The sequence below is a fragment of the Colius striatus genome, chromosome 9 (genome assembly GCF_028858725.1).
Source record: "Colius striatus isolate bColStr4 chromosome 9, bColStr4.1.hap1, whole genome shotgun sequence".
In the NCBI taxonomy this organism is placed as follows: Eukaryota; Metazoa; Chordata; class Aves; order Coliiformes; family Coliidae; genus Colius; species Colius striatus.
Genome location: NC_084767.1, coordinates 5,601,331 through 5,614,428, shown reverse-complemented (window position 1 = coordinate 5,614,428; position 13,098 = coordinate 5,601,331). Strand labels below are relative to the sequence as shown.

The 13,098-nt window shown below is 44.8% G+C and overlaps 1 protein-coding gene across 4 annotated transcripts in view; it reads right to left on the bottom strand.

Annotated features, from left to right (window-relative positions):
• Positions 1–10,151: 10,151 nt before the first annotated feature.
• Positions 10,152–13,098, bottom strand: part of TTC1 (tetratricopeptide repeat domain 1) — a 30,748-nt gene continuing 27,801 nt past the window's right edge. For all 4 annotated transcript variants that reach the window (XM_062002924.1, XM_062002923.1, XM_062002925.1 and 1 more), the window contains exon 8: positions 10,152–10,801. In XM_062002924.1, the coding sequence (XP_061858908.1) occupies positions 10,668–10,801 (134 nt within the window). In that variant the 3' untranslated portion in view covers positions 10,152–10,667. The remainder of the gene's footprint in view (positions 10,802–13,098) is intronic.

Genomic DNA, 13,098 nt, shown 5'->3' with positions numbered 1-13,098 from the left:
CCAGCTGAGGGCTGAGGTGAGCTAAGGGCTGGGACTAGCTGAGGGCCAGGGCCAGCTGAGGGCTGAGGTAAGGTTAGGGCTGGGACTAGCTGAGGGCCAGGGCCTGCTGAGGGCTGAGGTGAGCTTAGGGCTGGGACTAGCTGAGGGCCAGGGCCAGCTGAGGGCTGAGGTGAGCTTAGGGCTGGGACCAGCTGAGGGCCAGGGCTGAGTGAGGGCTGCCCTGGCTGTGCTAGGCAGGGGAATTTCACTGTGAGTGAAGTCTGGTCTCTTGCAGCAGCAGCAGCTGAAGCAGCAGAAGTGCTGGGCCTGCCGATCTTTTCTTTAGCAGGTTTTTGCTGCAGTAGTGTTTCAGACAAGGCTATCTGTTGCAGGTAAGTGTAACTAGATAGTTGTCCATTTTGGGAAGAAATGCCTTGTGCTGAGTTGTGTTCCCTTGCCATGATGCCCTGCAGGAGTGCGAGAGCAAGCTGTGCTGATGGCTGACTGGTATGGGGCTGCATTGCCAGCACTGTGCTCTCCAATTAAATAGCAGGTAGCATTTAGAATTATGTCATATTAATATTTTTGTATATAGTTTTTTTCTAATTGCAAAGAAACTGTAAAGAAAAGATATCCCAATTTTTAATGAGCTCCTAGGTTTAACAAAAACCAAGCTGCTCAGGTGAACTTAATTCCTAGGAAGTTCTTATTTCAAGGAAGTGTTATTTTTTTTTTATGGCACACAGAAACTAGTGGATGGTAGTTTTTGTATGTAAGGTATTTTGTTGCAGTGACCTGTTGTCGATACAAGCCTTTCCCAAAAATCAAATTAACTTCTGAAGTGACTGTGTTCATGTTCACTGGCTGTCGAGACTGTGTCTTGGCCCTGGGCCTCTGTGCTGCTTTTGAAAACAATCTGTGCCTCCTGTAACTGGGAGCAAGCATCCACAATTGTCTTGCTTGGAGCAGAGCTCCAACATATGTGTTTTTCTTTTCCTTTGTGGGGTTGTTCCTTGTTCTGTCCAGATTACAGGGACTCCCATCCTCTTTCTCTCCTTATTCATTCTTGCAGCAGCTCCTCTTGAATTGGTTATCCTCATTAGGCTCTAGTGGAGAGGGGAAATCCTGCTGAAATGTAATTGCTCACTAATGGCTTTTCCTTTGTGGCATTGTGTTGGTAGCCTCTTGCTGTGGGAGTCGGCTGGATTTGCTGTGTGATTGTAAAGCCCACAAGAGAGGTTAGCCAGACAGATTTCATAGTTCTGCAATTACTCCACTGATTAATCTCCAGTCCGGTAGTTCAATGACAAAAGTATAAAAGTAACCCAACCTTCAGCAACGAAGCCAGTCCCACACAATGCTGCTCAGTAGTAGTGTTTGCTGCCGCCCTAAAGCATCAAAAGGGTGATACTTAATGAGGGCAAAAGTGCACAGAGCAGCTGCTCAGTGCAGCTCCTGACGCAGGAGGGGTTTGTGATAGCTTGCCAGCTAAAATGTGGGGGATCAGTACAGAGAAATAAGGTTTCTTTTACAGGGACACCAATGGTCAGATTTCTTAAGGAAATGTTAGATCAGTATCAGAGAGATGATGTAGTAGATTCAGACACTGTCACGTACTTGTTATTTTTGAGCATTTCGTGACAAGGAGCACGGTGTGAGGATGCAAACAGTCAGCAGCCTGAAGCCCCATCTGTGGCTGAGTCAATGACATCAGGGATACTCTCGCATTACCCTTGTGCTCCCTGGGCTCATCTTCCCACCAAAATATCCTCCAAGGCTACTGAGTGTAAGGGGCTGCTGAGATTGGCACCATGAGATCCTTCTGCTTTTGTGCTTTCCGGGCAGCTGGGAATTCCCCCAGGCCAATACCTTGTGCCTTGCTAGGAGCAGCAGTGATGCAGCAGAGAGCAGCTCATCCCTCAGCTCAATCAGAGTGCTCAAGTTGCCAGATGCTAACGAGAGCGACAGAGACTGTCAGCAGCACAACACAGCAGAACTGCAGGCCTCCAAGCAACTGCTGGGGCAGAAACAAGCCAATGTGCATGTGGCTTTGGTACCGCCTGCCACTCGCTGTCGTCAGGTGGATCTGTCGTTCTCTCTCCTTGCAGAGAGGGTGAGTGGAGTCAGGGCTTGCTGAAAGCAGCGTGTGGTGAGCTTCAGCATGTGCTGGGTGGCAGCAGGAGAAGGATCACATTGTTTGCTAGTGCTTATGGTGCTGGCAGATGGGTTTTATTGCGTTCTGTAGCCTGTTTTTATGATTCTGCTCCTGCTTTTCCCTTGAGTGTTTCTGTGGTCTTTGTTTTCACTCCCCTGCTGGGTTTGGAGCACAAGGCATGGGTGCTCCATGCCAGGCAGGGTGAACAGACCTGCAGGTGTTTTTGGGGGTGTTTTGAATTTGGGGTAAATATTCAAAGACCAGGGGTGGCAGTTCTAATTTTGAAATCCAGATTTTCAGTGAAGAGCTCCACATCTTAAGGGCTTAGGGACTGGAATTTCCAAATGTGGTTGTATTGGTCATTAAATATTAAACTAAGACTGTGCCTGCTGAAGGGCTCATTCAAACATTGAAGCAGTCTAAGCCATCAGAGTAAGAAGCTGGCAGTCCAGAGTGTGAAAAGATGAATACAGGACCATGCTAAATACAAATATCCCAGAAATACTAGTACTGCACAGATAGATATGAATAACCCTCTCGTGGTTCACTCACTTTGCTCTGTGTGGCTTTAGAAAAACAACATTGCATGTGAGGTGTGAGAGCAGGGGTTGGGGTAGCTGTATGTCAGACACCTTTGCATGAATACTGCAAAATCACATCAGAAGCCATCAATCACATCTTGGCTTAGTAAACCTGCTGCTGGCTGCAAGTACCATGTCCTCAGCTGTATTTGAGCTTGGAGTAGGGACACACAAGTACATTTGGGCACACAGAGAACCATTGCTTCAAGGGCAGCTGTAGCTACAGGCAGTAAATCTGTCAGCTTCCAGCCTCCTCTGTTCCCAAAGTTTCCAGATTCTGAAATTCTTCCTTCCTCAGGTAAAAAAAGTGCCCCACAGCCAAATTAAGGTAATGGAAATGTGTCAGTCTTCACCAAGATAAAGAAAGATGCACTTGTGAGAAGCTGTGCTCGCATGCAATTAGGCAAGCAGAGCCCACAGCCCTGCTGCCTCTCCAGGGGCCTGTTCTAGCACTCGGCGCTCACCAGCACCACTCCAGGAATACATTTAAGAAGCTATTGCAGCAGCCAGGCACAAACATAATAGCCTTTCCCCCCTCTCCCTGACATCTCACTTGAGCGATGCGTCAGTCTGCATGGACGGTGTTGCTCAGGAGCACGTCCTGCACCACCATGCTCAGGGCTGGGCCAGGGACAGGCTGCACTTCTCCTGCTGGAGTTAGAACAGAAAAATCTGCTCATCAATATGTGTTTGTCCCAGATCATAGAATCATAGAACGGTAGGGGTTGGAAGGGACCTTTAGAGATCATCTAGTCCAACCCCCTGCAGAAGCAAGTTCACCTAGATCAGCATAGGAACATGTCCAGGCGGGTCTTGAAGACCTCCAAGGAAGGAGCCTCCACAACCCCTCCGGGCAGCCTGTGCCAGGGCTCCCTCACTGAAACAGTGTAATAGTTCTTTCTTATGTTTAAGTGGAACTTTTTGTGTTCCAGCTTCATCCCATCACCCCTTGTCCCGTTGCTGTCTACTATAGAAAAGAGGATGTCCCAATCTCCTGACCCTCATCCAGCTTTTCCTCATACGAAAGATGTTCTATACCCCTGATCATCTTGGTGGCCCTGCGCTGGACTCCCTCCAGCAGTTCCCTGTCCCTCTTGAGCTGAGGAGCCCAGAACTGGACACAGTTCACGGATGGGTACTTGAAGCCTCATTTACTGTGGCTGGTGGAGGGTCACATTCTTGGTCAGCAGCTGTGGGGAACCCACACTTGTGCACCGAGGCCACTGCAGGGAGCCGGCAGATGCAGAGAGGGAAGTGCTGGGAGCCAGGCCTGGAGCATCAGTCCCAGTCAGACTAGAAGAGGCAAACCTATGCTTGCTGCATCCACTTAAAGAACACTGGCATTGTAAATCACCTTCTGGGGAGCTTGGGGATGAGAATCAGGCAGGTTCTGGAGCTCCAGGCTGGAGTTGTAGCTGCAGATGGTGAAGTTTCCAACAGGGGTACTACCACTGAACATGCTCAATCGGAAAAATGTGGTTAATAGTTTTCAGTTGGTTTAGGACCTTGAACCTCTGATGGACTTTGCCTAGTCAGGGTAGGCTGTAATGACCCAGCAGCCAAAAGCCTGACAATTGACTGTGCCTCTGCAGACAAATGGGCCGACCAGGCCTCTGCTGATAAGATACTCCCCAGCAATTACATCCTTTTGAGTAGGAGGCTGCACAGGTTTTGAAAAAGAAATTAAGCTGCTGACATGAAAGTGCTGGATTTCTTCCAATCAGGGAAAGCTTGTGAATGAGCAGTGTAGTAATGCTGCACTTTAAATGTGCCCCTACACATCTTTACCTACTGTTAAAAAAGAGGTGGCACTTTGATATAATTGGTTCTTGGCTGCAGCAGCCAGCAGCAGAGCTCGTCTGTTGCAATAATCCCCTGGGAACAGCACAGCTAATTAAAGCCTAGGAACTGATGACCAGCAGCTTTTCCTTTCTCTCCGGCTACATCCGTGCTAAGCAGAGGTGGGTACATCTCAAGGAAGTTTTGTGCTGAAACCTGCTGATCTGAAAAGGAAGGATTCGGCTTCAAAGCCTGGTGCTTTATCGCACCCTAAATATCCCACTGTGATGAGCTGAGAGAGATTTCATAGGTCCTTGCTCAATGGCTGGCCAGAAGGCCTGTCTACTTACTCCTCAAGGAGCCAAAAGGCAAGAGCAGCAGGAAGGAGTGAGGTGGTGGTAGAAAGGGGACTGGGCCTTGGATGCTGCCAAGGACAGAAAGAACAAAAAACCAAAAGAGCATCCACTGCATAGTAACAGAACCAGCCCTAGTTTCTTCCTCTGCTGCCTGGGCCTTGATGCTGTGCTGGGTTTGCTCACATAGCAAGGTGTGGCAGAGGGAGTGAGTGAGTAGGGGAAGGGACCTTCTTGGGGCTTCCCACCTCCCACTGCACAAAAGGGACATCAAATAAAAACAAACAGGGTTTTGACAAGGTGTGCGGGGCCCTTCTCTGTAGCTGGTGAATAGCTGTGCTTTGCTGAGGAGATGGTAAGACAAGGCTTTTTCTGGGGCTGAGTGTTTGCTCTCTCAGGAACCTGTGTGTACACTTGAGATGTTTGTGAGATGACTTCAGAAGCCCTGCAGGTCAGCCACCACTGAGCATGGTGGTGCAGGCACAGAACTGCCAGCTGCAGCTACAAGGCTGGCTGGGCTGCAGAGGCTCAGCAAGTGTCTGCTGCCAGGGATAACTACAGGGAGAACAGATTGAATTACTGAATATGGGACCCTGTAAAGTTATTTATAAAGCCTCGGCAATTCTTCCAGTCTCTTGAATAAATTAAGACAGATGCTGGCTGTACTTCACTAAACTTAGTGGATTTATGGCATGGAGGGTTCCATTGAGAAAAGGGCTGAGTCAGCCCTTCTGGGGCAGCTCACCTGATGGATTTTTAGTAATTTAGGTTTTTGCTAACCCAAACACCCACTTTCAACTTCCTCTATGTCCAGGTTTGGTTCAGGAGGTGAAGCTGGCTTGAGTGATGGCAGAAAAGTGAAGGGTGAAGACATCTCTCTGGGGTATTCCACTCCCATCACACATGAAGAAGAGGTAACAGAAGTGATATAGTCTGAAATTTAGTGTTGTAAATAACCCATACTGAATTACCAGACAGCACATACAGGTTTCTAGTTCCTCATTCTTACTCCAAATATTCCTGTACAGTAAGATAGAATCATAGAATCATTTCGGTTGGAAAAGACCTTCAAGATCATCAAGTCCAACCCCTCATCTCACACTGCCAAGCCCACCATTAACCCATGTCCCTCAGTACCTCAGCTACACAGCTTCTAAATATCTCCAGGGACGAGGACTCCACCACCTCCCTGGGCAGCCTGTGCCAGTGTCTTAACAACTCTCTCAGGGAAAAAGTTCTGGTGGTTTGCAGTCTCACAAAAGAGGAAAAAAAAAGATATAAGCTTTGGAATGTGGTAATGTAGTGGAATGACTGAAATGACTGGACTGGCAATTACTGAGTATTATGTATTCAGGAAAAGTAGAGGAAGAAGCAGCAGCAATTTTAGATACTGTGGTCTAAAACCACGCACCTCTCAGCGAGTGTGATGCCACAGCTCAGGAAAGGGCTCAGCAGAAAGCAGGCAAGATTTTCAAGTGCCCTTGTCATGGAAAGATAAACTGCTGGAGACATACTGGACACTCTGAGTTTCCTAAAACTATTTCTAGAAGGGCTTCTAAAATATGAGAACCTGGATCTGTTACTTTGAGCCAGATTATAATGACTGTAGAGACAAAAAATGAGAAAAGACAAAAAACAGACAAGGGAAGACAAAATAGGTAGTTGCTGTACACTTGATGTATCAAGAGAACACAATCTTGATAAGGAAAGCCTAAAAAAAGACATGACAAAGCTAAGGATGATACAAGAGAAATTTTAGTCTATTAGGAACAAAAGCAGTGCTCAAAATGTGGTGGGGGCCTGTTGCAGACTATAAAAGTAGTGCTGGCTGGTATTCCTCAATTCAAAGCAAGTGGGATGATGTATTTGCCATTCTTTTAGCAACGAGGTGGAACAGTAACAGGACTGAAAAGAAGCCCAGATGTTTCACCTAAAAGAGTCATCTGGCTCCCCTGCTCTGCTGTCTGTGTACTCTGGGCAAAGAGATGGGGCAGCAACAGTGGGCAAAGCTGACAACCCAAGTCAACAGAGGCTGGTTAATTTGACATCAGGGATGGGAATCTGAAAACAGCATCAGAAATCCATTAAGAAAGAATTAAAAAGGCAAACCTGCAATTCAAATCCATCAAAAATAGGCCTTGCATTCAACTAGGCTTAGTAAGTCTCATTACCAAGGGAGCAGCTGGAGGCACTCCCCAGCATAAGCAGTACTTACAGGTGACCACAATACATGATGTACAGCTGGGTTAAGCTGTCTCCCTGACGGAGCTCAAACAGTTTGCTACTGTCTTTCAAACAGGGATGTTTCCTGTGAGATTCTGCTCAAGTAACTGCTAGGCCTCAGCCTACTTGGCACTTTGATCAGTGATTGAGAAGCAAATCTCCTGAAATGCTGGTGAGGTGGGAAAACACAGAGAAAGCCATCTCCTGCTCAGTAAGCCAGGCCTGGCAACCACAGTGTGACATGGTTTTGTGTTTAGTTGTGTTAGCACAAGAGACTTACAGCAGCCTTTCTTCTACAGCTTATGGAGAAGATCATCAGCCCCTTTCACTGCCCCACAAATGTGTTCGGGGAGAAGAGGCCAGGTACTAAAAGGTTTTTTATTTTGCAGGCAGAATAAGCAGGAACAAAGGCTGGGAGCTGAGGACAGACAACTCAAAGTGGAAAATAAGGCACATGCTTGTTGCAATCAGGGTGAGTAACATTGGAACAAATTGGCAAGGCACTCGTTGGTTTAAGAGCACTTAGATGTAAAGGATTATGTTTCAAAAAACATTTTTTTCCTATTGGGGTTGCAGGCTCAACATTTGTGACTCAAATCACCCTGGCACTGCAGTGGAATCATGGCCAATTACCTTTCTTGTGGCAGCTGTGATGACTAGACATACAAAAAAATATCCCTTAACAGTAAAAAGCAAAATAAATGCAGGATTTGAACATGTAAAAGGACTTCTTTCAGGCAATTAGCTGGAACTATACCTAGAGAAGTACCTGTAATGGCTGACAGTGCATTTCAGAGGTTTCTGGTTCAGCTGGAGAGTGGCACTTGGGGGTAACAGATTGGAGTCCTCAGTAATGATGTGCCTAATTTCCAGTGACACTAACCCACCACCATTAAATTATAAACATGAGTGTGGAAAACAAATGAGCTCCAGTCCTTCAGCTTCATTTATTCTTCTCTTCCTTTTAAAACTATAGATATACATCAGATAGGGAAGTTGCACACTTATTTCATGCTATGTTTGCACAGCAGGTAGTAATTTCCAAAGTTTTGTTCTGCTTTTATTTACCAGAGTAAATTAAGCAGCTTCCACCCAAGAAGGCAGATCTGCAGCCCTCTAGCCCTTTCAAGATGTGAAACTGGAACAGAATGGAAAGAAGAGTATCTGCCATTTGTAAGATAAACAGCAGGCTGCTAAAGGCACAACAGCCATACCCTGGTAAATAACAGATATACACATACACAGTGTGTATGTAAAGATAGCAACTAATGGGGTATAAGAAAGATATACAGGAAAAAGTGCACGTTTTAGGGTGGTGTGTTTTATGATGTATGTGTGGTGCAATTGAGTGAAACCCAGGGCCTAGACCTCACTTATTTCACAGGCAGTGCTGCAGGGCTCGTGCTATGCTGGTGAATAAGACAAAAGCCCTCACTCCTCTTGCCTCCTGTTTTGGCCTCTGGGGAAAGTTGGCTACTGTAACTCAGGAGTCAAGGGGCCTGCCTGGCTCCAAATGAAGACTGCTGCTTCCAGAGCCAGATGATTTTTCCTCTCTCAGGCAGCATGGAGCCTGCAACAAGAAGAAATGACATCCACACCCATCCATGCTGGACTGGGAGCTCAGGGGAAGCGATTCCAACACACCCGTGTGCCCCAGTTGGGCACAAGCCACGTTCCTGAGTTTCAGCCCAGGGCTGGGACACTTTTGCTCTGTAGTCTTCTACGTTTCAGGGAAGATTATTATCATTCACACTTGTCTCAACACTGCCTGACCCAGTAAGCCTTCGTTGAAGCTGGTTCAGAAAGCAGAGTGGTGTTACAGCTCTGTACCCCCCAGGACCCACACACCCTCCTGCCTGTGAGCACTTTTCTCCCAGCACCTTTTGTCATGCCCCCATTGCCCAGGTTGGCTCTGCCTGGGTACAGGGGTCTGTCATGCCCAGTCACTGCATCCCAAATCCCACTCCAAGGAGCAAAACCTGTCTTTGAAGCCTCCCATCCACCCCAACTTTATTAGTAAAGCAAAGTCAGCCTTGCACATCAGAAACTTTACTCCATTAAAGCATGGCATAGTTACAGTTTCAGCACGTGGAAATTCTAGAGGCTCTTTGCTGTTATTAAGTGACATTTAATTATGCAGATGTTGTTAAAGGCTGCACAGGCCTCACTGAGAATCAGGGCTTCTCTCTTGACAATGACATTTTAATTCCCACATCCTTCATGCACTCACTGAAGACATGAGATAGTTTACAAACACACAGGTAACCACAACATTGAACTGAAAATGCAGCAGGACTGAGTTAAACAACAATCAGAACACTCCTCCACAACTGCAGAGCCAAACATGGACATAAAGCACTAGGAACACCTTAGCTTGAGAGACTGTTCCTTCCAGGCATGTTAGTGGAAAGACTGGAGCTCTGTAATTTTAGCCCCACAATGAGGCTTCCTGAAAGCAATTCAAGATGACAACCACTAGCCAACAGCCAGCCTACAGTAATTATTCAATTAAACCATGTATTGAAATCTGCATGGAGACAACTAAAAAACCTGCCTCCAATGTAAACATTTCAGCATTGATATAAAACCTAGTAAGCAGTAATTACAAAAGACATTCCTTCTCCAAAATCTCAATTAGCTACTTCAACACCATCTTTCTATCTACATATATATATATATATATATATATATATACACACACATACTTGAAAGTCTTCAAGGTCTAGTGTACTTTGAAGATCTTTTGCAACCAACTGTAACATCCCTTGTTTGCCATTATGGATATCTGTAACATGAATGTATCTCAGGTATGCAAATTTAGCTAATTTATGGTATCATTATGAAGTGTGTACATAGAGACACAAAATTTCTGTGTTGCCTCCAGAAAAATTAATATAAAGTAAACAAACCGTGGTGTGAGGGTGGCCTGAGGTTAATTTACTCATATTGCCATAAGCAAGGGAAAACCAAAATCAAACCCTTCAAATGAATGTCTTGGGAGTATGTGATTTGTGGGTTGCTGTAAGCACTTCTAACACCACCACCACGGGAAGGACTCAAATAAGGCAAAAACTTCACAAGTCAAACCAGCAGAAATACCAAGCCTTTATTACAAAGAAAAATTTACTCCACAGAAGAGGTTGGCTTGCTTCCGTGCATGCTGTCACTCATATCCACCTGCTGAGTGCAGAGAAGTGCTTCTGCTAGATTCATTAATTCCCCAAGACACTATTATGCTTTGTTCTTGGCTACAGGTGCGTGGGCATTTTGATTCAACTGAGCTGCTTGCCAGAATTTTGTTGCCAGCATTGAATGGACCAAAATAATGATCCTGACTGTTAGATAAGCCAAACACCGCAAGGGAAGAGAAAGAAATCAGAAACACCCCCCACACACTGGACACAGTTATCACTAAGAGAATTCAAATTACTTGCTTTACATCCACATGGTAAATAATTTCACAAGCAGAGAAATGAATGTGCTCCAGTCTTATCTTCACTTGGGGAACGTGAAGAATGTTTGCCAAATCCTTTTCTTGGTAGGTGCAAGCACACAGTCACGAAGCCTGAAAGCCAGCAGAACTAGACTGAATTCATGTTATCTATTGTTGTTTGGATTTTGAACAAAATTGATGGAGTATGAACCAGTTGATGAATCCTGTTTTATCTGGAAATTTTCTGTTGACAGGCCAAAGGGGCGGAGAACCAAATTCCCAAGATCCTTCAGTTTGCCTGCAATCAAAAGAAGAGGTAACACCATCAGTATTAAGCAGAGGGAAAGCTTCCACTGAATTATGCCCAACTACACTCATTTATCTATCAATTTAAGGTAAATGCTGTGGCAATCTCTGCAGTTTGTTGACTATTTATTGTCATTTATCTATTTTTATGTATATATATAGAGAGAGACTCTTAACATGAATATACCCAGCTGTGGTATAGCTACTGTCAGCTTTGGGGTTGAAAATGGATCACCATGCTAGTTCTGAAGGGTTTGTCAGGCAGCTGAAGAAGTGGCTGCAGATACTCATGGCTATGTGGTTATAGCTATCCAGAAGCACTTCATTTCTTCAGTTGTAAGCTGTTGAGGCACAAGAGTTTTAACAGCTCACAGCAAAGCACTGGTCTCCCCTTTGCTTATGCTTGGCTAGAATTCTGATAGCTGCCAACATTCCATTTTCTAACACAAAGGTTTCAGTTCTGGTCATTTTTGATGCAGCTACAGCTCTATAAACAATCAAGAGCATTACAACTGCTTGGTTTGCTTGGGCTACCAGAAGACACAATGGAAGACAAAGGTCAAACTGTTCAATGGGTAAGTATTAAAAAAACCCCTTTCTGCATCTGTATATTGATAGAAAGACAAATAAAACAAAGTCATCCTTGCACCTGCAGGCTAAGCAGTTCCATTTGAAGCACACTGCATACAACTTTATAGCCATTTTCCCTGCTAAAAACCTCAGCATGATGATGACATGTGACAACACCAATAACTAACTTTCAGAACTTAGAGCTCTCCAGGACTAACTTACCACTGCTAAGAGCTCGGAACAGCTATTATTTAACAAGCATTGTTAAATATACATGAAGTATTAATAAAATCTCAAGGCTTCTATCAAAATACATGTATCATACTTGCTTTCTGACTCTAGGAAATGAATCTTGCTACCACCTATAAAAGGGGAAGTGCAACAAAAGGACACCCTTAAAAAAATTCTGTATAGATAAAATGCCTAAAATTAAACAGTAAGCAGAGATAACAACTTAAATGTTGGCTAAACACAAGCTAAATGAGCCCCTGTAAGCATGACAAAGGAAAACACAATTTTCCTCCTGGCTCCAATGCAGAATTGTAGACTAATTTACCAAAGAACAAACTGAAGAAGTCTGGACATGTTGAAACCTACTCTAGGTTTGCAACCACAGGTTACAAACCACCTTTCAAAAAGCCTTCTGCCTTTACTAGATTCTTCAAGGCAATAGATTTTGTGCTTGCACACAGTGGGGGAAAAGTGACACCTATAGCTGGCACCCAGGAAATCCAGCTGAGCAACTGAAGCAGCCACAATCACGTAACTCAAAGGTGCAAATGCCACAGCTGTTCCTCCTTGCACCTGCGTGCATTGAGCAAGCCATCTTCAGTCAAGGGCACCTCTGGTATTCTCATCATCTTCACCTGTATTTCTACGTTGAAACTAATATATTAGAATCTAACTGTAAAGTCAAAAGAGAACTCGTCAGTTTGGTTTTTCCTAAGTCCTTCTGTTTGTTTGAAAGCCCCATTTCTGCCCAGCAGTGCAATCATCACTACTGCTATATAATAAGTTTCCTCACCACAGTGCACCAGCCACAATTCAGTTCAGACTTCGTTGCTAAGCCACACTAAAGCAGTATCCTCACAGTACTGATAAAGTAGCACAGGAACATAAGGAGCAAAGCTCTCTGTAAATTCTTTATAGAAAGAGGCAGTATTTAAGTAGCACAAATGGAGTACGAAAAGATCAAGAGATTTGCCTTGCATGATACTGCAGGCCTGTGACCGTGCTCCAAACAGAAACCATATCCAGGTCTGAACTTATGCCATGGAAGTATGCCCCTTACCTCTCATCATCTGTCAACTGTTCAAGACAGGTTAAACACCATCACCAAAATACACTACTTTTTTTGAATCACATTTCCAAAACTGAATTGGGCAGGGGGAGCTTTTCTGAACACATTCACAGAAAACACAAAAAGAAATAAGAGCTGTTGAAAAATGGAACTGTTTTATTCTAAGGAACAACTCAGTCCTGCATAAAGCAGCACTGTGGTACTCCTCAATAGTCCAAAGTAAATAAGACCTTGCATCAAAGTGCTGGTTCACAACTGGGTATGTTTCAGGGATTTCTGTAATTGTTTTAAAGCGAGACTGGTCTTTGAGAGTCAACATGGCAATTCTGTGGCCTTACAGTGGAAAAAAGACAGCTTTAGCTTACAAAAGCAGCTAGGTGGTGAGACACAATTTTTCTTCAATTTTTTTTTTCCCCTCT